We start from the raw sequence: 23,655 nt of genomic DNA on the forward strand, positions 1-23,655 counted from the left end.
GTACTGGGGAAATCTGGAGCAGGAGAGGGAAATAGAAGGCTCCTTGTAGGGTAGCTGTTGCAGAGTCAAGTACAGTATGTAAGTCTGGGTCCATCCAGACTCTGGGCAGAAAAGATCACTTTACAAATTGACCAGCAGGGCCTTTTTGAATTGTAGAAGAAAATGGCACAGATATGCAAAAATCATTATATTTGGTGATTCATATAAAGCAAGTTGAAAATTGTTAATACAATCCTAAAATAAGTATATTCACCATTAACACATAAAAGTCAGTTTCATTTGTTTTAAAACTGTTTTAACCCAGTGAAATATGCTTTAAATAGTTTGACTTGAATTTGTCTTGAATTTGTGTGTGTGTGTGTGTGTGTGAAGTTTAAAGCCAGTACAGTCTTTGGAATTATAGAGATCTGGGTTTAAATCTAGACTGTCAACTTTCTAGATGTCTGATATTAAATGAGGCCATTTATGTAAATTGCCAAGCCAAGCTCCCAGCACAGAGTTGACATTCAATATGTCAGATTCCCTTTCTATAAATGGAGCATGGTGCAGTTAGTTTCTACTTAATTCCTATAGAATATCAATAATGGACACTAGGGATCTTTATACCAACACCTTCTTAATTGGCTTGTAAAGTGTCTTATAAAAAGAATCTGATAGAATTGTTGTATGTGTTAGATTGATATGCTACATTGTATTGTTCTAAAACTTACTTAGAGCAATAAATATTAACTTATTTGAGTAGTTTCATACCATTATTTTTTGTGTGTATGGATATTTATTATTTACTGCTCTTACAATGTTAAGAACAATGGACAAGGGGCTGGGGTTGTAGCTCAGTGGCAGAGCACTTGTCTATCACATGTGAGGCACTGTGTTTGATCCTTAGCACCACATTAAAAAAATAAAGGTATTGTGTCCATCTACAAATACAATATTTTTAAGAAAGAACAATGGATAAAATTGAATATTGTTAGACCACACCCAGACTTCCTTTAACAGCTTCATATGGCAGTGGACTCTTTAACCTTAGTGAAATCAGCTTTACATATGATTTTTAAAAAATAATACCAGGAATTAAATCCAGGGGAAGTTTACCACTTAGTTACACCCCTAGCCCTTTTTATTTTGACACAGGGTCTTACTAAGTTGTTTAGGGCCTCACTAAATTTCTGAGGCTGATCTTGAACTTGCGATCTCTTGCCTCAGCCTCTCTAGTTGCTGGGATCATAAGGGTACACCACTATACCGGGCTCAGGTTTGCATTTGAATTGTCATTTTTTTAAACTTGCAAATGATCATATTTAACCTTGAATAAAACATATTTGGTGAACAGATGTTTTTCCCTGAGCTTTCTTTGGATGTGTGTGTTTATGTCTCTCTCTCTGTGTATGTCTCCTCATTTGTTGTATTTCCACAATAAATGCATCAAAGACATCTCTGATTTTCACTGCCTTTTTTCTTTCTAGGATGACCACGTCAGTAGATGTACTTGTGTCCATATGTGTCATCTTTGCGATGTCCTTTGTCCCAGCCAGCTTTGTTGTGTTCCTGATCCAGGAGCGGGTCAGCAAAGCCAAGCACCTACAGTTTATCAGTGGAGTGAAGCCTGTCATCTACTGGCTTTCCAATTTTGTCTGGGATATGGTAAGGGCACAGGCCTACTATCTTTGTATGAATCTCCATCAGGGCCATGAAATGGCATATATAAGATAGAGCACCTGTCACTGAGAATTGTTCCAGTTATTCTAAAGGTGCATGAGAAAAGGAATGGGAGAGACACTTATACACTTCCATAACTCCAAATATGGTGCTGGATGCAGAGCTGACTTCACACAGGAAAGAATATCTGACTATACTGATGACAGTTATTACCTAATTTCCTATTTGAAAACTTTCCCAAGAAACAGAAATGGAAGGACCTTAGTCTCTCCCAAGCCAGTACTTTTAACTTCTCTGATAAATTTTGACCTATAGAGTCAAGATATTCTTTATCTTGTTAGGAAAGCCATATGTTCTTTAAAAACTCCATACATTTTACCATAAACTTATTCATTCATTTGCAAATGTATTTTTGTACCAGCTATAATTAATATATTGCTTCTATTTGGACCAATATGGAAGCCTTCAAAGAATTTTGAAGTTCTAATTTAATAATAAAGTGAAGTTGACCTATATTTCCTTATGAATTCCATGAATTCTAAGCCATAAGGAACAAATCTAGTTCTTTCCTCTTTGGATGGCTCCTCAGATATTTAAAGACAACTCTCATCTAACCAAAGTCTTCCACAGATGAGATGATATATGAGAACACACTTAGTCATCTCTAAAGCACTGTAACAATGTGATAATGATGGAGATGATGATGATGTCTTTACTTATTATACCAAGACTCTAAGACTGGCCCCTGTGTGATCTGATTGTCCGGCCATAGCCATATTCCATATTGTTAATGTCCCTTTTGAAAAGCAAAGTCCAGAATTAACCTTGTATTCAGGCGATGGTTTGAATGGTTACAAGTTTAGAGGGAATTGATCTTTCTTCCATACTTCTATTCTGCATTTTAGAAAGAGCACTGTCTTATTGGCAACTTGATAGTGAACTGGAATCTTACTTCACAAAAATGACTGTTAAATTGGAAAGCTTTTGTGTTATGCTAATACAATTAACTTTTTAGAACTTAAACTTTACACTTATCCCTTTTAAACTGCATCTAGTTAAGTGTCTATTGTGTTTTGTTTTTGTTTTATCTTGGTCCAGTAATTACTTCATTCATTTAAAATATACTGAGTGCTTACTCTGTGTCTGACTATGCCAGGCATAGGAGATTCAGAGATGAGATGGAGTCCCTACCTTCAGGGACATCACTTATATTCTTGTATATTATCTGCCTCTACCTGGTTTAGAATCTGCAATTTGCTATCAGCATATCTTCATCTAAGTTGTTGATAAACACATTGAATAGGATAGGACTAATGCAGAGTCCGGTAGCCTTAAGCTGCAATTCTTTTAACAGCTGACAAAAATCACTGTCACCTCCCTGCCTGTGCTTTGCCCTGCCAGCTATGAAATCTCATAATCGTTCTATGGTCAGGTCTTTATTTCTGCATTTTAATGCCTGAAGCACTGTCAGAACAGACTTTCAAATTATTCTCAGTGTGATGAAACAATTCTGACATTCATGTTATGAGCGCTTACCTCACAAATAGATTACATGTGAGATTGAACTTGGGCAGACTATAATGTAGCATTAATGATGAAACAGACACAATCATCTCTGGGAAGAATAATGGAAGCTTATTTGTCTCCTGTGAAATTGAAATTCCTCCGACTGAGGATCCATCGTTCAGTGAGTTTACTGAGCGTGACACCTTGGCTTAGTTGTGAGAAAGACAGAAAGGGCATGCAGTTTATAAAACCAACCAAGGGTAAAATGCTTGTCACAATGTATTGTCCGTATTTTGATTAATAGTTTATGTGGCTTCATTAATTCAATATTATTCTCCAATATGTTTGTCTGCCCTTTCTTGTCTGGTGATGGTAAAGACTTGGAATGTGCTGTATTTTTGACTTACGAGTTAACTTTATTTCCTTGTTTTCTCTTTTAGTGCAATTATGTGGTTCCTGCTACATTGGTCATTATCATCTTCATCTGCTTTCAGCAGAAGTCCTATGTGTCCTCCACCAACCTGCCTGTGCTAGCCCTTCTTCTTTTGCTATATGGGTAAGGCACTTTTGGGTAGAGGACTCTAAAAGTGGGTAAGGCATATAGTACCCAATGTCATAGGGAGGGTAGAGGACTCCAATGGACATTTATCTTCTTGTCTCACCAGGTGGTCAATCACACCTCTTATGTACCCAGCCTCCTTTGTGTTCAAGATCCCCAGCACAGCCTATGTGGTGCTCACCAGTGTGAACCTCTTCATCGGCATCAATGGCAGTGTGGCCACTTTTGTGCTAGAGCTCTTTACCAACAATGTGAGTTCTGTAGAAAGAGCACCTCCTACTGGGATGGGCACTTCTGGGTGCCAGAGGACAGTGGTTAATTATGATCCTATTCCACTTCTCTGTGACTTTGACTCTGCTGACTACTCCGTCCTCTTTCAGATACAGCCTTCCGTGGTCTACACAATACCTTTGTCTCCTGCTGTGCCTTATATTTCCCTGGCCAAACATTTCAGTTTCTTCTGTCAAGTTCTTTTATGCTTCCATTTCAGTGTCACTTTGCCCAAGGCTCAGTCCTCTGTCAGCTTTGCTTTCCACTTGAGACACCATATCTGGGCAATGCCATTCAATCCCAAGGCGTGCACCACTGCCTTTCTCAGTGTCTTATTGTTCTCTCAGATTTATGCCTTGATTGTTCCCTCGAACTCTACTCTCCCATTTTCACATACCTGGTGGATGGCTTCATTTAAATAACTTATAGATACCCAGAACTGGATATGTCGTCATCTTTCCCCTTAGAACCTAGTGTTTCTCTTGCCATCCCTGTCATACTTGCTGGCATTACCATCCAATGCAGTTGCCTAACCCAGCTCTCTTGGAATCATCCTTGATGCTTTGCTATTGCTTATTTCACATGTTTGACTGGTCCCATCAGTTCTTTCAGTTACACGTCACATAAACAAGACTCCTTCCATTCCTGTTGTCACTGCCTTTGTCCAAATACCTTAGCTCAGCACACAAGGGTTTCATAGATGAACAACCTTTCCTGGCCGCTTCCCACTACACCCTTTCTCAAAGCCCTGTAACTTTAGCAGAGTTGTCCCGTAAACTCAGTATAATCCTGTAGGCTTGGCTTGAAATGCCCTTCTTGTATTGCAGAGCCTGGTACTATTCTCCCTGCCCTTCAAGATTTAGCTCAAAGGTGATGTTGTGCTACTCTGCCCTTTGGGATGTGCTCTCTTTTTCCCTGGGCCCTCAGAGCCCTCCGTTCTGCCTCTAGTACCACACATATCCAGTTACATAGTCATTTCCTATTTCCACGTTTCTCTTCCTAACCACAGAGACTATTTATTCATTAGCTTTTACCTCTCCCATGCCCCAGCACAGTGCATCTTACAAATAGTAACTTCCTTAATCCCTGGATATGTGGCCAATGTTGGCTGGGTGTCATAATAATTTTTGATGTATTTAAGAAGATTTTTATAAAATTCTAGCAAAATCCTAAAATTCAAATATTGACCCAGACACAAGCAATTTGCTTTTAAAATATTAAGCAAATATTTTGTTATGGATTTGCTTCTGGTCAAACATAGCCTTGTTGCTATTCTTTGTTCATTTCTTTATACCCACAGCATTACTCCAAAGTTTTTAAAAAATATGGAAAATGCCTACTCCTATTTATTGGTATCCGAATTCAAAGGTTCATTTTATTCTCAGGGAATCAAATTGTTTCTTTACTCCCATATTTCAGACTTGGATACATTTTTAGCCTAAACTATGATTGATATCCATACTTTCTCTTTCTGTTATCTTTTTAGAAGCTGAATAACATCAATGATATCCTGAAGTCTGTGTTCTTGATCTTCCCACATTTTTGCTTGGGACGAGGGCTCATTGATATGGTGAAAAACCAGGCAATGGCTGATGCCCTGGAAAGATTTGGTGAGTGGATCAGTGGCTGCTAGAGGTTTCAGAAGAGATGGCAATTGCATGGGCCTTGGGCCCTAGCTTTTGTTTTGGAAAGGGACTGATGAATGGGCTCTGGATGTCCATATTCCTCTTGCCCCCCTGAATGTTTATGCCAGTACAGCTGTTCTGGTGTAGTGTGACATAGCTATTTATCTGTGAAAGGGCATTTTTGGGAGTAAGGAAAATGCTGGCATTTGCTTGTACCCAGTGCCTCATGCTACTACTTGAGTTTATTGGAATTACTGAAAAAGTAACACAGCATTGGGACTTAGATACAGAACAAGAATCAGAAGGAGAGATGTACACTTTGACTCTATTAGGAAAATCACAGGCCTGGAGGTCATATATTATCTTTTACACAATCTATAAAATGATAATTCACTGCAGCTCTTTCTACCTTTAGAGTGGTTAAAAATATTTCTCATATCATCATATGACTGTCATTCATCTACTGGCTAATGTAGTTAGATGGGCCATGTCATTTGACGGACACAGAAGAGGGACTTTCTTCAACTTGGAGGTACAAAGGAGATGTATAAGGAATTTAAGGAATAGTTAGATAAAATCAGGTGACTTAATTGAGTCACTGGGTTACATTATGTGCCGTTGAAATGGTCATCTTTTTAATGTGCTTTCTAGTATTTCTTATTACTAAAAACTTGGAATTCATTAAAATACTGACCTTAAAAATTATCCTGGATTGTTTGCCTTATCTAAAAGGATTTTTGGCCTATCTCATTCAAAAGATATTAGCTATCTGACATGAAGTTATAGATCTAAGACATGTTGGCTCTAAAATTCTGATTGATACAGGGTAGTAGTATGTTCCCACAAGTCAGATTTGAAAAGTAGTCACTCTCATTATTTTTTCTCCTTTTCTTTGGTAATAGCCATTGGTGTTTCTAGGAAAATAGGTGAACTGGACCCCATGTTTGAAGAAGGACATGGTTCTTGACACCTTCATTCTGACTTGATTTCTGAATTTTGTTTACTAGGGGAGAATCGCTTTGTGTCACCACTCTCTTGGGACTTGGTAGGACGAAACCTTTTTGCCATGGCTGTGGAAGGGGTGGTATTTTTCCTCATTACAGTTCTGATCCAGTACAGATTCTTCATCAGGCCCAGGTAAGCTTTTGCTCAGAACTCATGGAGCACTTGGTAGAGGGTCACAGAGGGGACACAGGGAAACACTTGCCAAGGATGGTTGGATCGAATTTGAACTCAAGAAAATCAAATTGATTTTCCTATTATGGGCATCCTGCAACGCCTACCCTGCCAAGGCTGGAAGTTGTGGCAAGCAGGTTTTAGGAGATTGCTTTAGAGACTGGATTTTGTTTTTAAAAAGAGTTTGAAAGGTTGTTTTTCTTAAAATTTTTCTTCTAAGACCAGTGAAAGCAAAGCTTCCTCCTTTGAATGATGAGGATGAAGATGTAAGGCGGGAAAGACAGAGAATTCTGGATGGTGGAGGACAGAATGATATCTTGGAAATCAAGGAGTTGACTAAGGTGAGATAGTGAGTAGGGGCTATTACAGGCTTTAATTTTTCAGTTGTGTGTGCTGGAAACTACCCTAGTTGCTTAATGAAAAAGCTTGCTTCCCCAAATGTGCATCTATACTAAGCTACTGTCAATTTAATTTTATTTTAAAGATACATGGAAACTTCTTAATTAGAGAGTCTACTGAGAATACTTTTGTAATGTGAATTTCCATTCTCAAATTTATTTCTTTTACTTATATTTATTTGTGTGTTAGTTATTAAAACATTATATTGTTATGTTGTATGCATGTACAGATATGTAACAACAAATCCCATCAATATGTACAACTATAATGCACCAATAAAAAATGAAGAAAAAACATACTAATATTATATATCTAGTCAAAACTGAGGTATGGAGAATAAATTGTTGATTTTAAATTTTATAATCACCAAAGCTGACATGTCTCTAATGCCCGCTTAGATGGCAGAATCCCAAATTTCACTTTTTGTAACACATAGAATATTTGAAATACTTTGATTGCAAAATTTTATCCTGTAGAATCTAATTTTAGGCTGGGGTTGTGACTCAGTGGAAGAGTGCTTGCCTAGCACATGTGAGGAACTGGGTTTAATCCCTGGCATCACGTAAAAATGAACAAATGAAGTAAAGGTATTATGTCCCCCTACAACTAAAAAAAATTTTAAAAAAATTAAAAATGAACTATAAATAATACATGGAAAAAATATGTAGATATTAGTGACTGATATATTTTTTAAAAGACCCAAATTAAAAATTAAAAAGAAATTCACTTTTATTTTGAGCTTCAAAGTTACACCTGGTTGGCAGAGAGAGAAATGGCTCTTAGCACATCATATATGACTTAGTCTTATTGATAGAGTCTTATTTCATGGCGTGTTTGGGTTATAATCCTCTCTGCCACAGTTGCTTGGAAGAGCTGTGAGTCACTGAAGCTCATGAATTTGCATTTTGTCTGTTGCAGATATATAGGAGGAAGAGGAAGCCTGCTGTTGACAGGATTTGTGTTGGCATTCCTCCTGGTGAGGTAAACACACTTTGTCTGCATTGTGTTTGTTAATTCACACTGTATCTATCCAATCAAATAACCATGTTTATAAAGGATGAAAGTGGCTTTCAAAGTTTCTCTCCTTATGCCTGTGTGAAGCAATCAGTCATCAAGAGATTGGGGACCCCTTATATCAAGAGAATGATTTTGGATAATCTCGGGCATTTTAAGAAAAGCATGTACACCCAAAATGTGCTTTTGTGATCTATTTCAGAGGATGAGGAAATTCAAATAGATTTTTCTCCTTCTCATTTCTGATGTGTCCTTTTATGCCCTTTAGTCAAATAAGGTGGTATAATTTGACTAACTGGCTTTCATTACTGTTTTTCACACATCCATTAACTTTTGTCTTAATCTGACAACTCAAATGGTACTTAAAAATACAGACTTGCTGAAAATGATCCCATTATAAAATACATATTTAATATCTGTATGATGTCCTAAACCAAAAAGATATTTGTCATTGATATTTAAGAATGATGTTTCAGGATGATGTCATATAAAAATGAAGCTCAGTTGGCTATTTTCTAGGGTTGTTCAAATTTAGTTTTAGTAGTTTGATTATACAACTCACCTGGTCTTATTCTTTCAGTGCTTTGGACTTCTGGGAGTTAATGGTGCTGGGAAATCATCCACTTTCAAGATGCTAACTGGAGACACCACTGTTACCAGAGGGGATGCTTTCCTTAACAAAAATAGGTGAGAAAAGAAGTGATCTGTATTTTGTTACAAGGACTTTTTTTAGTTTTAAAGAAACACATTGTTATTTTTTGATTATAATAGTACACTTTAGATTTCATAAAAATGTTTAAATATAGTAAAGTTTAAAGAAGAACAAAAAAATCATCCATAATTTCACTACCTGGAGATAACCACTCTTTACATTTTCTTTCAGTCTTACTGCATCACTTTTATCAGCTTTTTCATACGTGTAAATTACTTGTTTTTATTTTTTATTTTTTAAATAATTACTTTTTAGTTTTAGGTGGACACATATCTTTATTTTACATTTATGTGGTGCTGAGGATTGAACCCAGTGCCTCGTGCGTGCTAGCTGAGCACTCTACCACTGATCCACGACCCCAGCCCAATTACTTGTTTTTAAAGAACAATTCAGTAATTCTTAGTGAATTCACAGAATTGTGCCATCATCACTACAATCCAGTTTTAGATGTTTTCTATCACCCCAAATCTGTCTTTCTACACATATAAATGTATCATAAAATTGAGATTATTCTGCATATAGGTTTAAAATTAGTTTTTATTGTTAATGGTTATATTATGAATATTTTCCAGTGGGTTAAAAATACATTGCTCCATAAAATTCCTCTCTGTACATGTACCTATAATTTGTTTAATCAATTCCTTATAAATGTTGGGCATTTATTAATTTTTATTTTTTACTATATAAATATGTGCTTGTATACAACTTTTACTGTTTCTTTGTATTAGTTTCTACAAGGTATTACCTGCCAGCTCATCTTCTAGAAAGAGTGGACCCACTGATGAAGCCATCACTAGGCTGTTTTCTGAGACTGTACAGTTACCAAGCAGTCTGATCTTTGGGAGTACAGCAACACATTAGAGGCCTGTTAGGCAGTATTAACCTTGAATGCTCTAAATATGTGGGGTTTCTTCAGGCTTTCTATATGGATACATGGTACAAAGGCAGTGACCTTTAAACTTTTCTGAACCATGATCCATGTAGGATATAATATTTTATACTTCAGCCTGATACACACAAGATACATTAACACACATATGATTTAATGAAATTTTTCATAAATAGTACCTGCTGTTACTACTTAAAATACACTCTAATAACTCTTATTTTATTCTCTATCATGTCATTTAATTTTGTTGTTGTTGTTGTTACTGGGGATTGAACTTAGGGGCACTCAACCATTGAGCCACGTCCCCAGCCTAATTTTATATTTTGACTAGAGACAGGGTCTCACTGAGTTGCCTAGTGACTTGCTGTTACTGAGGCTGTCTTTGAACTCAAGATCCTCCTGCTTCAGTCTCCAAAGCCTGTGGGGTTACAGGTGTGCGCCACTGCGCCCGGCATATCATATCATTTAAAAAGTGCTGGTTGTGGATTTATTTTATAAATCACTAATGGGAGATGACTCTAAATTTGAAAACACTGAACAGGGGAATAGCCAATAATATTGAAGAGTGAGGAAACTGATGTACTCGTTGATCTTTTTTCCCCCTTATCAATCATTTCAGTAGCAACTTAAGAACCTTAAAAGAACAGAACTTTTGGGAATACCACTGTTCCCTAGGCTTATTTCTAATGCTCCTGGGGCACTTAGCAATGGCAGCAGTAACTGGCTCAACCTAAGGTTTATCATAGTAATGGGTTATAAGAACTGACTCAGTCATAATTCTGGAGAAAGCTGACACTGGGAGTTCTAAATAGATAAGCAGAGATGAATGACCACTGCCAAAAGGCCAAGTTCAAGTAGGTCACAACCAGTACTTTTCAAATGACATGTTAGAGAATAGAATAAGAATTATCAGAATGTACTATTAGTAGTAACAACAGGTACCATTTTATGAAACATTTCATTAAATCATATGTGTGAGTGTTAATGTATCTTATTGAGGGTGTGAAGTGCAGGCATGAAAATGGGATATAGACACTGAAATTTTCATACATTAGGGATTCTTAACCTTATTGGCATCAAAGAACCTAAAAATTGCCCCCACCTGTAAGATTGTAGGTGTATTTTTCTGTTTCCACATGTTCAGAGGGTCTACGATAAAGGAACAAGCAAAAAACCCTTAAAAGCTAGGAGGGTTTCTGGGCTAGGTATTTGGTAGGACCAGAATATGTGGAATATGCACACTGTGGTTGAGTCAATGTATGGCTCAGCAGAAGGCAGAAGGGAGCTCACACCCAGGATTTCTGGGTCCAGATGGTCATGAAGACAACTTTGGGCTGACAATGCACTTGGTACATATGACCACAGGAGCAAGTCTGGGATGAAGATTTTAAAGCTCCAGATAGTGTTATTTAGGTTGTTGGTAAAGACTGCTGCAGTGGGCATGGACTCAGGGATTTTGAAACAGGACCAAGCATGCGTGTTTGAAATGCTGGGAGATACAGATGCAAAGATAAGGCAGGGTAGAGACAGAAACCCTGACAGATGGGAACAGCTATCATCCGAGGGGCAGAAAGGCTGTTCCTTTAAGCAGCAGATATTGGTATCTTTGTAAAGCACAAGCATACTCTATAGGAATGTTAACCCAGATTGTCTGATTAGAATATGTCTAAATGCTTAAAACCTAACAAGTTTTATTTTCATTTGCAGTATCTTGTCAAATATCCATGAAGTACATCAGAACATGGGCTATTGCCCTCAGTTTGATGCTATCACAGAGCTGCTGACTGGAAGAGAGCATGTAGAGTTCTTTGCCCTCTTGAGAGGAGTCCCAGAGAAAGAAGTTGGCAAGGTACCATGGATACTAGAAAGCCAACCTGCCTCTTTGGCATCCTGACACCATACCTTATGGATTTTCCACCTATGACTACTTCAGGCTGTTTTCCTCATGCATGGGTGGGAACCCATAATGGTGGGGGAGTAGGGGTGGGTAGGCATGCATTGGTTGGGGGTGTGCAGAGAGGGAGTACTGCTCCCATCACATAAATTTCCTCTCCTTTTTTCTGGTACCTCTGTAGTTGCAGGTCATGATTATAGAATCCAGTCTTAATCAAAGAACTTTCACATATAAGTGTAACAAAGCATGCTAAAATTACCAAGGCAGACAAAAGTCAAGGTGCTTTATCTCTCCAGGTTGGTGAATGGGCAATTCGGAAACTGGGCCTTGTGAAGTATGGAGAAAAATATGCTGGTAACTATAGTGGAGGCAACAAGCGCAAGCTTTCAACAGCCATGGCTTTGATTGGTGGGCCACCTGTGGTATTTCTGGTAAGTGTGACTTTGGGTGGAAAACTACTGTTCTGGCCTGAATGGAAAATAGGCCATTGACTGTGTGGCAGAGCAACCTTCAAGAAGAGGGGAGTTTCTTTCTTGGCACAAATAGGGGTGACTCTGTCAAATAGACATCCCACGTACCTGGCTTGGAGAATCCCTATAAGTCTGTGAGGCTGAATGTGTGATTTGGTCCTTCTCTGGAACATTCTTTCTGATCATCTATGTGTTCATAACCTGAATATGGAGAGTGAGGACACAGCTTCAGATCCCCTTAGTAGCTGGGTGTGGTTGTGTACATCTGTAAGTCCAGTTACATGGAAGACTGAGGCAGGAAAATCACAAGCTGGAGGTCAGCCTGGGCAACTTAATGATACCCTGTCTCAAAGTATTAAAAACGGGCTGACAGTGTATCTCAGGGGTAGAACATTCCTGGGTTTCATCCCCAGTATTAATAAAAAAAAAAGATCTCTTCACTGGATCATAGTTCCTTAAGAGAGATAAATGAAAAATACATTAGACAGCAATAGCCTTTGATCTCCTTTCTTTGCTAGAGAAGAACACTGAAGTTATTATAGGAAGAAACCTTGGGTTAAGGTTATAGAATAATCTAGATCATATGAATGGTCTAGACTATAACCAGATAAGCTGAAGTAGACTAGAATAAAAAAAGAAGAAAAGGAATTTTACTCAAACCTTATCCTGACAAAGAGAATTTTTAGTATATACTTGTTAGTAATGAAAAGATGATTGAAACTAATGGCTCTTTTCCTTCCCTATTTATTTGAAGAAATTTGTTTAATTTTTAAAAAATTTCCTTAGAATATTTGAGTTTCTTGCTTCAATGAGACATTCATAAAAGTGAACTTGTTCTAAGTGAGTTTGAAATTTATTCTGTTATTTTGGTTCAAAATAACTAAAATAGTAAGTTAAAACTTATGATGTTTAAGAATGCTTCAGCTTTTAAAAACAAGTCTATCTTTGGTGTTTTATTTATAGCAAATGATAAAACTTATTTTACTTTAATTTCAGGATGAACCAACCACAGGCATGGATCCCAAAGCCCGAAGATTCTTGTGGAATTGTGCCCTAAGCATCGTCAAGGAGGGGAGATCAGTAGTGCTTACATCTCATAGGTCTGTAGTGAAGTCTTGGCTTGGCTTTTACATTGTGTTATTTGTAAATCTGCTAAATAGTATACATGTTCATTTAGTAAAAGCTAGAAAGTACAGAAAGGCCAAGGTTACATTTATCACCTGAAATTGTATTACTTGAAAACATCTATTGTTCTCATTGGCTTATGCATGTTTGCAGGGATTTCCTATGCAAACCTATGTGTACTTGTGTGTATGTATTTTTACAAACAAAAATGCAAGCATAGTATATATATATATATATACTCTGATCTTTTTCACTTAATATTATTGTGAACATTATTCTAAGTCAGTAAATTTAAGTATGTCATCATCTCTTATAGCTGAATGGTATTCCATTAGTATATATCCTAATTTATTTAATTCTTTCCATTTGTTAGACATTTGAATTGTTTCCAACTTATTCACAATTCTAAATGGCACTGCAGAGAGGAGCTTCATCTGTATATCGACATGTCTTTAGAATAGGATGTGATTATGCACTGGAAGCTGGGAAACTTTTTTCTTTGAAATGCCAGATGTCATGGTGATGTTGTGATGTTTATGGGAGCATGTCTCTGAAACTAAAACTTTGTTCTGTTTTCCCACAGTATGGAGGAATGTGAAGCCCTTTGCACTAGGATGGCAATTATGGTCAATGGGAGGTTCAGGTGCCTTGGCAGTGTACAACATCTGAAAAATAGGTAAAAGAGACTATTTCTCTAGGATAGCACCTATTTAGAAACCTTGATGATTATTCTTTCATTGGTGTATAAATGGTAGCTTAAAATAAAGAGAAATTAAACTGGGAAAAATAGTATGGTGCAAAGAATCAGGGCTTTGAAGTCAAACTGAACCATAGTCAAATTCTGTCTTTATTATATACTGGTTGTTTGACTCATAAGCAAGTTACTTAGCCTTTCTGAGAGTCTGTTTCCCAAGAATAATACTTCCTGGCTTTGCTTTATTTATGAAATTAAAAAACTCACATGACAGTGTGATTAACAGCACAAGTTTTGGCATCTATGCAAATGGGTTTGCTTCCCCTCTACCACTTAGGAACTTTGTATCATGGGCAAGTGACTAACTCCCTGGGTTTAAGTAACATCTGTCAGACTTCATGGATCCAGGTGAGGATTAAAGACACTGAGAAACAGGGCACTCAGCATCAGGGCACTGAGCATCTGGCACTGCTCATAGATTCTCAATAAATGATAACTGGTTCCTTCTCTCTGAAACTGATCTCTGGGTTTTTCAGGGACCTCCCATTTTCATGGCACAAGTTGGTTTCTCAGAGGTAAATATTCTTCTGAGAAGTTTCCTGGGGATACTTCATTTGGGTGTTTTTTTTTTTTTTTCCTGCTTTCAGGTTTGGAGATGGTTATACAATAGTTGTACGAATAGCAGGATCCAATCCTGACCTGAAGCCTGTCCAGGAATTCTTTGGACTTGCCTTCCCAGGAAGCGTCCTAAAAGAGAAACACCGGAACATGCTACAGTACCAGCTTCCCTCTTCCTTATCTTCCCTGGCCAGGATATTCAGTATCCTCTCCCAGAGCAAAAAGCGACTCCACATAGAAGACTACTCTGTTTCTCAGACAACACTTGACCAAGTAAGCTTTTAGTGTCAAAAATAGATTTTCTTCCCAGGTTGATGATTCCTGCCTACTCACACCTTCACCACAAGCCTGAGCACAGTTCAGACTATCTGTGCTTGAATTCCTCATCTATGATTACTAGCAATGCATTTTACTAAACCTCTGTGAACCAAAAAGGAAGATAATGCTTTCTACCTGACAGAATTATTATGAGAATTTACTGAATTAATACTCCAAACAACTATAATTTATTGAGTACCTATCATAGATAGGGCATTTTGCTATGTGCCTTGTCCCATTTAGATAACAAAAACTACTAAACAGATCCTGGCATTTGATAGGTTTTCAGTAAATGTTCTCTTCACTCTTCCCTTTAATCAATGGAAGTTGGTGATGTGGGATTAACACAGAATATGAATTTTTAAATGATTATTAATGTTTTTCAAGTATCTTATCTTCCCTCACACAGTTTTCTAGTTAATCTACTTATGCAATTCTGTATTCTCCTACCTGACCTAATTTCAACATGAAGACAATGCAATTAGAATAAAACTGCAGCTAGAATAAAGAAAGAACAAGTCAAGAGGTACTTATAAAGCCCTTCTTTGTTTTGACAGGTATTTGTGAACTTTGCCAAGGACCAAAGTGATGATGACCACTTAAAGGACTTGTCATTACACAAAAACCAGACAGTAGTGGATGTTTCAGTTCTCACATCTTTTCTACAGGACGAGAAAGTGAAAGAAAGTTATGTATGAAGAATGTCGTTCATACTGGATGGCTGAACATAAGGAAGAACGAGATCTTCCTTTACACTGTGTGAAGTGTTCCAGAGGAACAGGCTGGAAGTTTTTGTGGGAAGAAGTAAACTGGATACTGTACTGATACTATTCAATGCAATGCAATTCAATGCAATGAAAACAAAATTCCATTACAGGGGCAGTGCCTTTGTAGCCTATGTCTTGTATGGCTCTATGTGAAAAAGACTTGAATTTAGTTTATTACCTTTACCTATGTGAAACTCTAGTATGGAACCCAGTGGACATTTGGGTTTGAAGTCATACTTTTTTGTTCCTGTGTATCCTCACTGGGATTGCAGCAACAATTCATCAAATAACCATGGCCAGTGATTATCAAAATCAAAGGCGTACATCCTCATCCATTAAGCCATCCCATTCCAGGAGACCGGTTTCCTGGTGACACAACCATTGCTGGCAATGAGTGTGCCAGAATTACTAGTGCCAAGTTGCTCAGAAAGTCTGAAACACCATAGTGTGTAACATACACCTTTGTAAAGCTGCTCTTCTCAGAGTCTATCAACATCATTAAATATCAGGTGACAAAATGGTGCCATGTACGGCTAACGTCCTTCTTTGAGTCCCTTTTTGATGAGCTGCTTTGGTGGCTGTAATATGTAAAGTATGGATATCTCTACACACAGGAAACTTGGTTCCATTGTTATGTTGCCCCATGCTTGGGAGCCATGGGTTTCTAGGGTCTTTCTGGGACTGTTTAAATCTACTTAGATCCTGGTAAGAAGCAAAGGCTCAGCAGCCAAACTGTTGGAACTGTAAGCTTCTGAAGTAAAGGCATGGGATTAAAGAGATGGTGTATTCAAACCTAGTGCCCATTTGTCCTGATTGCTAACACGGTACACTGCATCTCAAAAATTTTGTTATTTGACACAGGTGTAGTATTATTTCTGGCTTTTTGAATTAATCTAGAAATGAAAAGATTGAGTTATATTTTGACAAAAATCTTTGTACTATTATGTCATTTGGAATTTTCAGTTATATCAGTGATTTCTGAAACCTTAGAATGACCTCTTTTAGGACCTGTGGTATAGAGGAGTATGGTCACACTGCCTCACTAGCTTTATTTTTCCTATACAAATTTGCAGATAGAATGTCTGACTAGTGCCTAGTGACTAGAAAACAACATGGTGGTCAAGATCTCATGATATTGTTGTTGAATTTAAAATCATGTAGAATACTCTTAAATCAGTTCATCAATCAAGTATTTTTTGAGTATATGCTATAGCTGAATGTGTACGTATAGATGGATGGATAGAGAGGAGAAATTAAGAAGAGAAATTAAGTCTCAGTAGATTTCCCATGCCATGTTATTCAGCTAACTGGTTTACAAAAGATAGGTTGTTTTATTGTGATTATGGAAGCCCACTTAAAGAATATTGGCTAGACTTTTTTTTTCTTTTAATAGCAACAGTGCAAAAGCCAGAGAAGGTCACAAGGCTGAACAATGGATTCTTTCAAAGAGAAATCAGCTAGCTTGGGAACTTGTTGAATACAACTTGTACTTATGACATTTAGTATCTCCACATAATTGGTTCTGCAGAAATGTTAGACACCCCATTAAATCTCTGACAATCTCAAATTTTGCATCTCTTTAATCATTAAACTATCCTGAAAAAAATAAAAACAGCAAATGCTTCCACAAAGAATAGTTTTCAGACTTAATCTTATTTTAATTTTTAAATTAAAAATATTATTTCACTAATGCTCAGTGTCATCTTTCTTGAGACAAAACAAAAATATGAGGGAATTGCTATTTGGCAAAGTTCAAGTGAACTTTCAATATCATCATTAATTTATTTTAACTATTTCTAAAATTTAAATATTAACTCTAAAGGTATACAATTTCAGATATATTTCAAATGTGTATGTATATATATCTGAATATATATACATATATATTTAGATTCATAGACTGTTAAGTAACTCCTTGCTTTAAAAGAAAAATGATTTTCAAAAAATTAATGTCATTATTTTCTAAAATGATAAAGCATATTTTCAATAACTATTAGCATGAGATTACTACATTCATGACATTTTCAAAGATATAAGAATAATTTAGTTTTTAAGAATAATTTAGTTTCTCATTAATTTTAAAAATAAAATCAAAATCTGGTGGTTTTCTCATTTCACCATGAATCACTCTCATTCATGATATTAAATCCATGAGTGACTCTTTGCTTCTAATTACTCTGACTTCAAGGTCACATTTTAAAACTTCAAAGGCACTGTGAACTATTTTGAGAAAAAAAAATTAAATGTAGATTTAAAAGAGTCTTTCTGAAGCTAGAAATAATATACAGTTCTACATTAACTTCATTATTATTGTGTTACCTTTTAGACTATCCAAATAGTAATCTTAAAGTTCCCTGTGTAAACTTAATTATGGTAGAAATTTTTACCAACTCTATCCTTAAATAAAATTTCTGTATATTAACTGTGGAAATGTAACTATGTGAGTTTCATAAATTCTCAAAAAGTGTTCAAAGATTTCTGCTCTTGCATCTTTTGGATACCTTGGAAAACTTACTAACTGTGAATATAAAAAATACAAAAGAAAATAACAAGTCCTCTCTATATAAATACCCAGCACTATTCATTGTTATAAAACAAACAACCAAACCTCAACTACTGTATTTTGATATCTGTACTGAAAGCATTTCTTTGTGACTATTAAATGTTGCACATCATTCATTCACTGTATAGTAATCATTGACTAAAGGGATTTGTCTATGTTTTCTTCTCATGGTTGTATATATCAGGTAAAATTTTTTCCAAAGAGCCATGTGTTATGTAATAATGAACCACTTTGATACTGAGATATTAATTTGTATTTACTAGTAATAATGTAATACCATAGTTAATACTGCTCTAATTCTTTTCCAAATTGTTGCATCCCTTTTTATAGAATGTTTATATTTCCATAAGGATTAGGTATGCTATTATTCCTTCTTATACCCTTGGGTAAAGCTGTTTTTGTGCTTTTTCTTTATCATTGGCCCTTCATTCCAAGCACTTTATGCTATCTGTAATGGATCTATTTTTGCACTGGAATATCTGAGAATTGCAAAACTAGACAAAAGTTTCACAATAGATTTCTAAGTTAAATCATTTTCATTAAAAGGAAAAAAAACAAAAAAAATTTGTATTGTCAATAACTTTATATGATGTATTAAAAAGGCTTATTTCTATGTTGTATTGAGTCACGAAATAAAGCTGTGACAGTTCTATTGTCTATGCAAATTTACTTTTGTGGATTCACAGCACCACCTGCTGTTGAAGTGTTAATAAAGCCTTGCAAAAGTAAGAAGAAATGTCCCACATAGATCTGGGGATGCTATTTGGATCAAAAGTAAAAATTTTAGAAAAGGTTCAAATATCTTATTAATCAAAACAGAACTCGGGACTACTTGAATAGAAAGTGGTGTTATGCTCTTTCATGATTCAGTTGAGATAAGAATAACTGATATTAAGAAAGTTTAAGAGGTTTGTAGATGAACTTATTCTGTGCAATGATTGTTAACCCATTAAGTCTCAAGCTTTCAATTCTGATAACTTAATACTCAAATATTATTTCAAGGTTATCAAAGAGGCATATTTGTTGCTTAATTTAAGTTTTTATAGGTGTTCCACATCTGGGATGATGGAATAAAATGAGCTAAGCTGCAGAGATGTCTGAAAATACTCTGTAGCTAAGCTTCTTTAATAAAAATTTCACTTTGGTTTTGAGGCAGTTACAAAGGCAGCCTTTGTTGTGCTTCTGTTTAACAAAAAATACAAGAACATAGTATGGCATGTCTACTGGCAAGGTGCAGTGATGAAAAAGGTGAGCACAGAGCAAGAGTGGCAATGTGGGAAGAGAAATACCAACATCAAGATGCCTTCACCTGAAATAAGTGCTGTGCAGTCTATACACAAGTGGGTGTTATGATGAGACAATGCGGATGTACTTTTGATAGCTCATTAAGAACCAGTCTCATAAACCGATGTATGCTTATGTTGATACTTGAAGAACTTCTGTCAAACAGTCCTTTTTCTGGCAGCACATGAGTCCTGGTTCCACTGTGATCTCTTTGGAATAGCTGCAATGACACATGGTTAAGTGGTCCTTCTGCTGAGGCACAGATCTGAACTTTGTGTACAGAAGTTTCTTGGCTATTGAGTAGCTTAGATGCCTCCTCTGTATCTGCATCACAACTTCACCCTCCCCTGCAATGTTCCCATCAAGTGACTTTAACAAAATGATAGAAAACACTGTTTGCAAAAAATCCCAATAGAGAGGGAAACAAACAAAAAACTATAGAAAAACAAAACAGCAGTTAATGTAGATGAAAATAAAGGTTACCTGTCAGTACTGTCCAAAACCTAGACAAAAGCCTATATGGACTTTTTCTAGATTCCAAGAATTCTAGACCCTTTGGAATGCATATATTAAGAATGGAAAAGTCTAAGAAAACCAGCAACTTCTTTCAAGTTTTTACTGTGTTGTCAGACACTTTCTTTGATCTTCAACTGATCCTGTTCTGTGAGTTAAGTAGTATCATTTTACATGTGAATAATTTGTAACTCAGAGAATAAGGAATTTGTACAAAGTTATAGGGCTAAATGATATAGGTTCTTTTTGTTTAAGTTAGATACCAGATTTGTCCTTGTAAAATCTGCTTTCACCATCATTGTTCATAATTTAAATAATATCTAGTTTTATGTGTCAATCACTCTTCTAGATTCTGGGGCTACAACGTTGAAAACAGAATTCTGGCTTTACTAAAGCAATATATTGGTGGAGAAGCACAATGTATGTGTAGACAAACAAATCTGATGCAATAAGTGCTACAAAAAAAAAAATGTGGTGATGGGTTAATGATGGTAAGGAGTCAGAAACAGCCTGAGGAATGGCCTTTAAGTTTAGATCCAAGTTTAATAAGCAGGAGCAACATTTGAAGGTGGGTGACAAGAATACTCCTGGAAGAAAGAACACCTAATACAAAACTCTAAGGGGAAAAAAGCTTTGCAAGTTGAGGGAGATTAAAAGAGAGAGAATATTCCAATGTTCCTGGTGCAGAGTTAGCAAGGAGAGAAGTCATAGGAGATGGAATCCTAGAGAGGGCAGGAACCAAGTCTCATAGGATTTTGCCACCAAGGTATTTGGATTTCACTATGGAGCTCATGAGACAATGACAGAAGATAAAAATGTGCAAATCAACCATATGTACATATGAGTTTTAAGTCATGAGACTGAATGAACTTAGGTAAAGTGAGCAAAAAATAGGGAATGTTCTTGAGCCTGAGATTTATAAGAAAAGCCAGCAAAGGTAATGGAGAAGGACTGGCCACAGAGGAGGAGGAAAATTGGAGTATGATGCCATACGTTGAAATTCAAAACATTATGTTTGGGGAAGGCAGTTGTAAATTATGTCCAAAAACTTCTGAGAAGATGAGTAAGGTAAAGGCTAAGAATGACCACTACACTTGATAAGAAGTCTCTTTTGTAAATCACTGCAGCAGATTGACAGGATGCAGACCTATCTAGAATGGATTCAGGAAGAACAAGAGATGAGGATACAGTGAATATACACAAATCTGCAGGGGGTTTTGAAGAGAAGCAGAAAAACAGGACAATAGCTGAGTTACAAAAACTTTTATTTGGATTATTTACTTGTCTGTTAATAGTATAGGCTACAGCTGGCATCATCTCTTCTTTCCTTTATGGATTTTTTTTTAGCTTTGTTTTTAGTCCTTTAGGATATATATATTTTTTTCATCAGAAGCTTTACACACATTATGATTCACTTTACCTTAGGGTCTTGGGCCACTACCTCAAACAAGAAACCAAACCATGGTCTCCTGGAATAATGTGTGCTTCTTTTAAGATGATACCCAGAAAAATAGCATTCTAGGTGATGGAAGTTATGAAAAAATGTCTCTCTAAGGAGCGTTATGCTTCTTCTAACACACTGCAGGTTCACACTCCTTTGAAGACTGAATCAATTGCGATTTCAGTTGCCATAACAGTCAGCTGTGTAGGATTTGCTCAGTTGGTAAGGAGCTAGTGCTGAGAATGAAGTTCAGAGGGTGAGTCTATAAACAGCATTTACTTTTCCTCTGGGAGTTATGTGGTGGGTGTGGAACCAGATCAGATGGGTCACATAATCTGTTTCTCTTCCTCCACAGTCTGGGATAATAACTTATAACCAGCAGGCAATTAGTATTATTTTTGCACCTACAGCAAGAACTTTCATTGAATCGATCATTCACTGTGTGTTTCAGGAATACTTTCCAGAGGTTGGTAAGGCACCTCCAATATCAGTCAGGTAAACCACTGTTAATGGTGGGCAACATAAAGTGTGTGGAGGATGATGAACTTTTTTTTTTTTTTAAACTCAAACATCTTATATTAGTCTGTTTTCTATTGTTACAGCAAAATATCTGAAGCTGGGTAATATATAAAGCTCATAGTTTTAGAGGATGAAAGTCCAAGATCAGGTGGCCCCTGATCAAGCCCCTGTTAAAAGGCCTCATAGAAAATGGCATTATGGTGGAAGTATGTGAAAGAGGGAGAGATCACACAAGACAGGAACCCAGAGAGATTGAGAGGTAGGCTTGCTCTTTTTATAACAACTTACTCTCAAGAGAACAAAGGTCCCAAGAAAACTACGTTAGTCATCTTATGTATACCCCATGACCTAACTACCTTACACTAGGCCTCATAGTTTAAATGTTCCACCATCACACTGAAGCCAGAATTAGACAGGCAGTCAGTGTAGATAGGTAAATTGAGTCAGGTAGGATCAAGAAGGCCAATTTTGAGTCTAAGAAATTGGAGACTGTCCCCTGAGGGATTAAAATGTTAATTCCTTCAGAGCCCTTCCTCCACCCTTATCAAGAATCTGTTCCTGATCCAACCTGCTTCCCAGGTAAACTTTCCCAGGTAATCTTTCCCAGGATTTTCCCCTTCCTACAGTGAGCTATAAGGTTGTTAATGTGTCTTGGCTACTCCATCCAGCTCTCCCCCGCTTCAGCCCATCTGTTACCCACCTTTTGGCCCTCCCACTGAGCATTCCTGGGCCTAGTCACCTATGCAGGAAGGAGAAAGATAAAGAGGAAAAGGCAGGAGAACAAAGAAAGCCTAGGACATATAAAAAGGTCAGAACATCTCCACTCTGGGGATACCAGGATACCAGCTATGGCCCCTTTCTCCCTTGCGGGAGAAGTCTATGTTACCCCTTTTAAAATAAACCCTGCTTCATATGCTTGCCTTGGCGTGCTTCTCTAATGTTCAAACTTCAACATGTGGGGAAGCAGGATTCATCATCGATAACAGGCAGAATCAACACCACCACTACAATGGGAAACCAGCTTCCAGGACATGAATCTTAGGAGGACATACTCAAACCATATTTAAACCACAGCACATTCCATGTGTTAATTCAATCAACAAATAGTGAGGGCTTACCATGTTCCAGGCAGTGATGACACTACAAAGATTAAAACAATAACCCCCACTGTCATGGAATTTAGTTTCTAGTAGAAGAAGACATATAATAACAAATCATAAATATGCAATATATTAATTATGATAAGTGACAAAAATAAGGCAGGGGTGATAGACAATGTCTTACTTTAGGCTGCCATAACAGAAGAACATAGACTGTAGTTTAAACAACAAATATTTTTCACAGTTCCAGAGTCTAGGAAGTCTGAGGTAACAGTACCAGCATGATTGAGTTCCAATGAGGTCCCTTTTTCTAGTTTCTTCACATGGCACAAAGGAAAAAGAACTCAGGACTTGTCATTCCCTTATAAGTTAGGGCATCAATTCTATCTTGGAGGTTCCAATTCCTCACAGAAACATAGTTACCTCCCAATGGCCCCATCTCCAAGTACCACTGAAGCCAGATTTAAAGTTAGGTAGTCAGTGTAGTTAGGTAAATCGGGTCTAATATCCAGTAAGATCTAAAATGGAGGCCATGTTGAG

At 36.8% G+C, this 23,655-nt stretch overlaps 1 protein-coding gene and 1 long non-coding RNA gene across 4 annotated transcripts in view; one reads left to right on the forward strand and one right to left on the reverse strand.

Moving 5' to 3' along the window:
• Nucleotides 1–10,141, reverse strand: part of LOC125610676 — a 28,189-nt gene extending 18,048 nt beyond the window's left edge. The window contains exon 1 of the long non-coding RNA XR_007340671.1: nucleotides 8,771–10,141. This is a non-coding gene — a long non-coding RNA (uncharacterized LOC125610676). The remainder of the gene's footprint in view (nucleotides 1–8,770) is intronic.
• The window catches only part of Abca1 (ATP binding cassette subfamily A member 1), a 135,150-nt gene extending 116,233 nt beyond the window's left edge, over nucleotides 1–18,917 (forward strand). For all 3 annotated transcript variants that reach the window (XM_048783274.1, XM_015492234.2, XM_048783273.1), the window contains 14 exons: nucleotides 1,467–1,644; nucleotides 3,606–3,721; nucleotides 3,831–3,975; nucleotides 5,481–5,604; nucleotides 6,627–6,756; nucleotides 7,016–7,136; nucleotides 8,113–8,175; nucleotides 8,789–8,895; nucleotides 11,517–11,658; nucleotides 12,000–12,134; nucleotides 13,170–13,273; nucleotides 13,882–13,974; nucleotides 14,640–14,883; nucleotides 15,486–18,917. In XM_048783274.1, the coding sequence (XP_048639231.1) occupies nucleotides 1,467–1,644; nucleotides 3,606–3,721; nucleotides 3,831–3,975; nucleotides 5,481–5,604; nucleotides 6,627–6,756; nucleotides 7,016–7,136; nucleotides 8,113–8,175; nucleotides 8,789–8,895; nucleotides 11,517–11,658; nucleotides 12,000–12,134; nucleotides 13,170–13,273; nucleotides 13,882–13,974; nucleotides 14,640–14,883; nucleotides 15,486–15,626 (1,843 nt within the window). In that variant the 3' untranslated portion in view covers nucleotides 15,627–18,917. The remainder of the gene's footprint in view (nucleotides 1–1,466; nucleotides 1,645–3,605; nucleotides 3,722–3,830; nucleotides 3,976–5,480; nucleotides 5,605–6,626; nucleotides 6,757–7,015; nucleotides 7,137–8,112; nucleotides 8,176–8,788; nucleotides 8,896–11,516; nucleotides 11,659–11,999; nucleotides 12,135–13,169; nucleotides 13,274–13,881; nucleotides 13,975–14,639; nucleotides 14,884–15,485) is intronic.
• Nucleotides 18,918–23,655: the final 4,738 nt, after the last annotated feature.

Source organism: Marmota marmota, unplaced genomic scaffold (assembly GCF_001458135.2).
Source record: "Marmota marmota marmota unplaced genomic scaffold, marMar, whole genome shotgun sequence".
Taxonomy (NCBI): domain Eukaryota; kingdom Metazoa; phylum Chordata; class Mammalia; order Rodentia; family Sciuridae; genus Marmota; species Marmota marmota.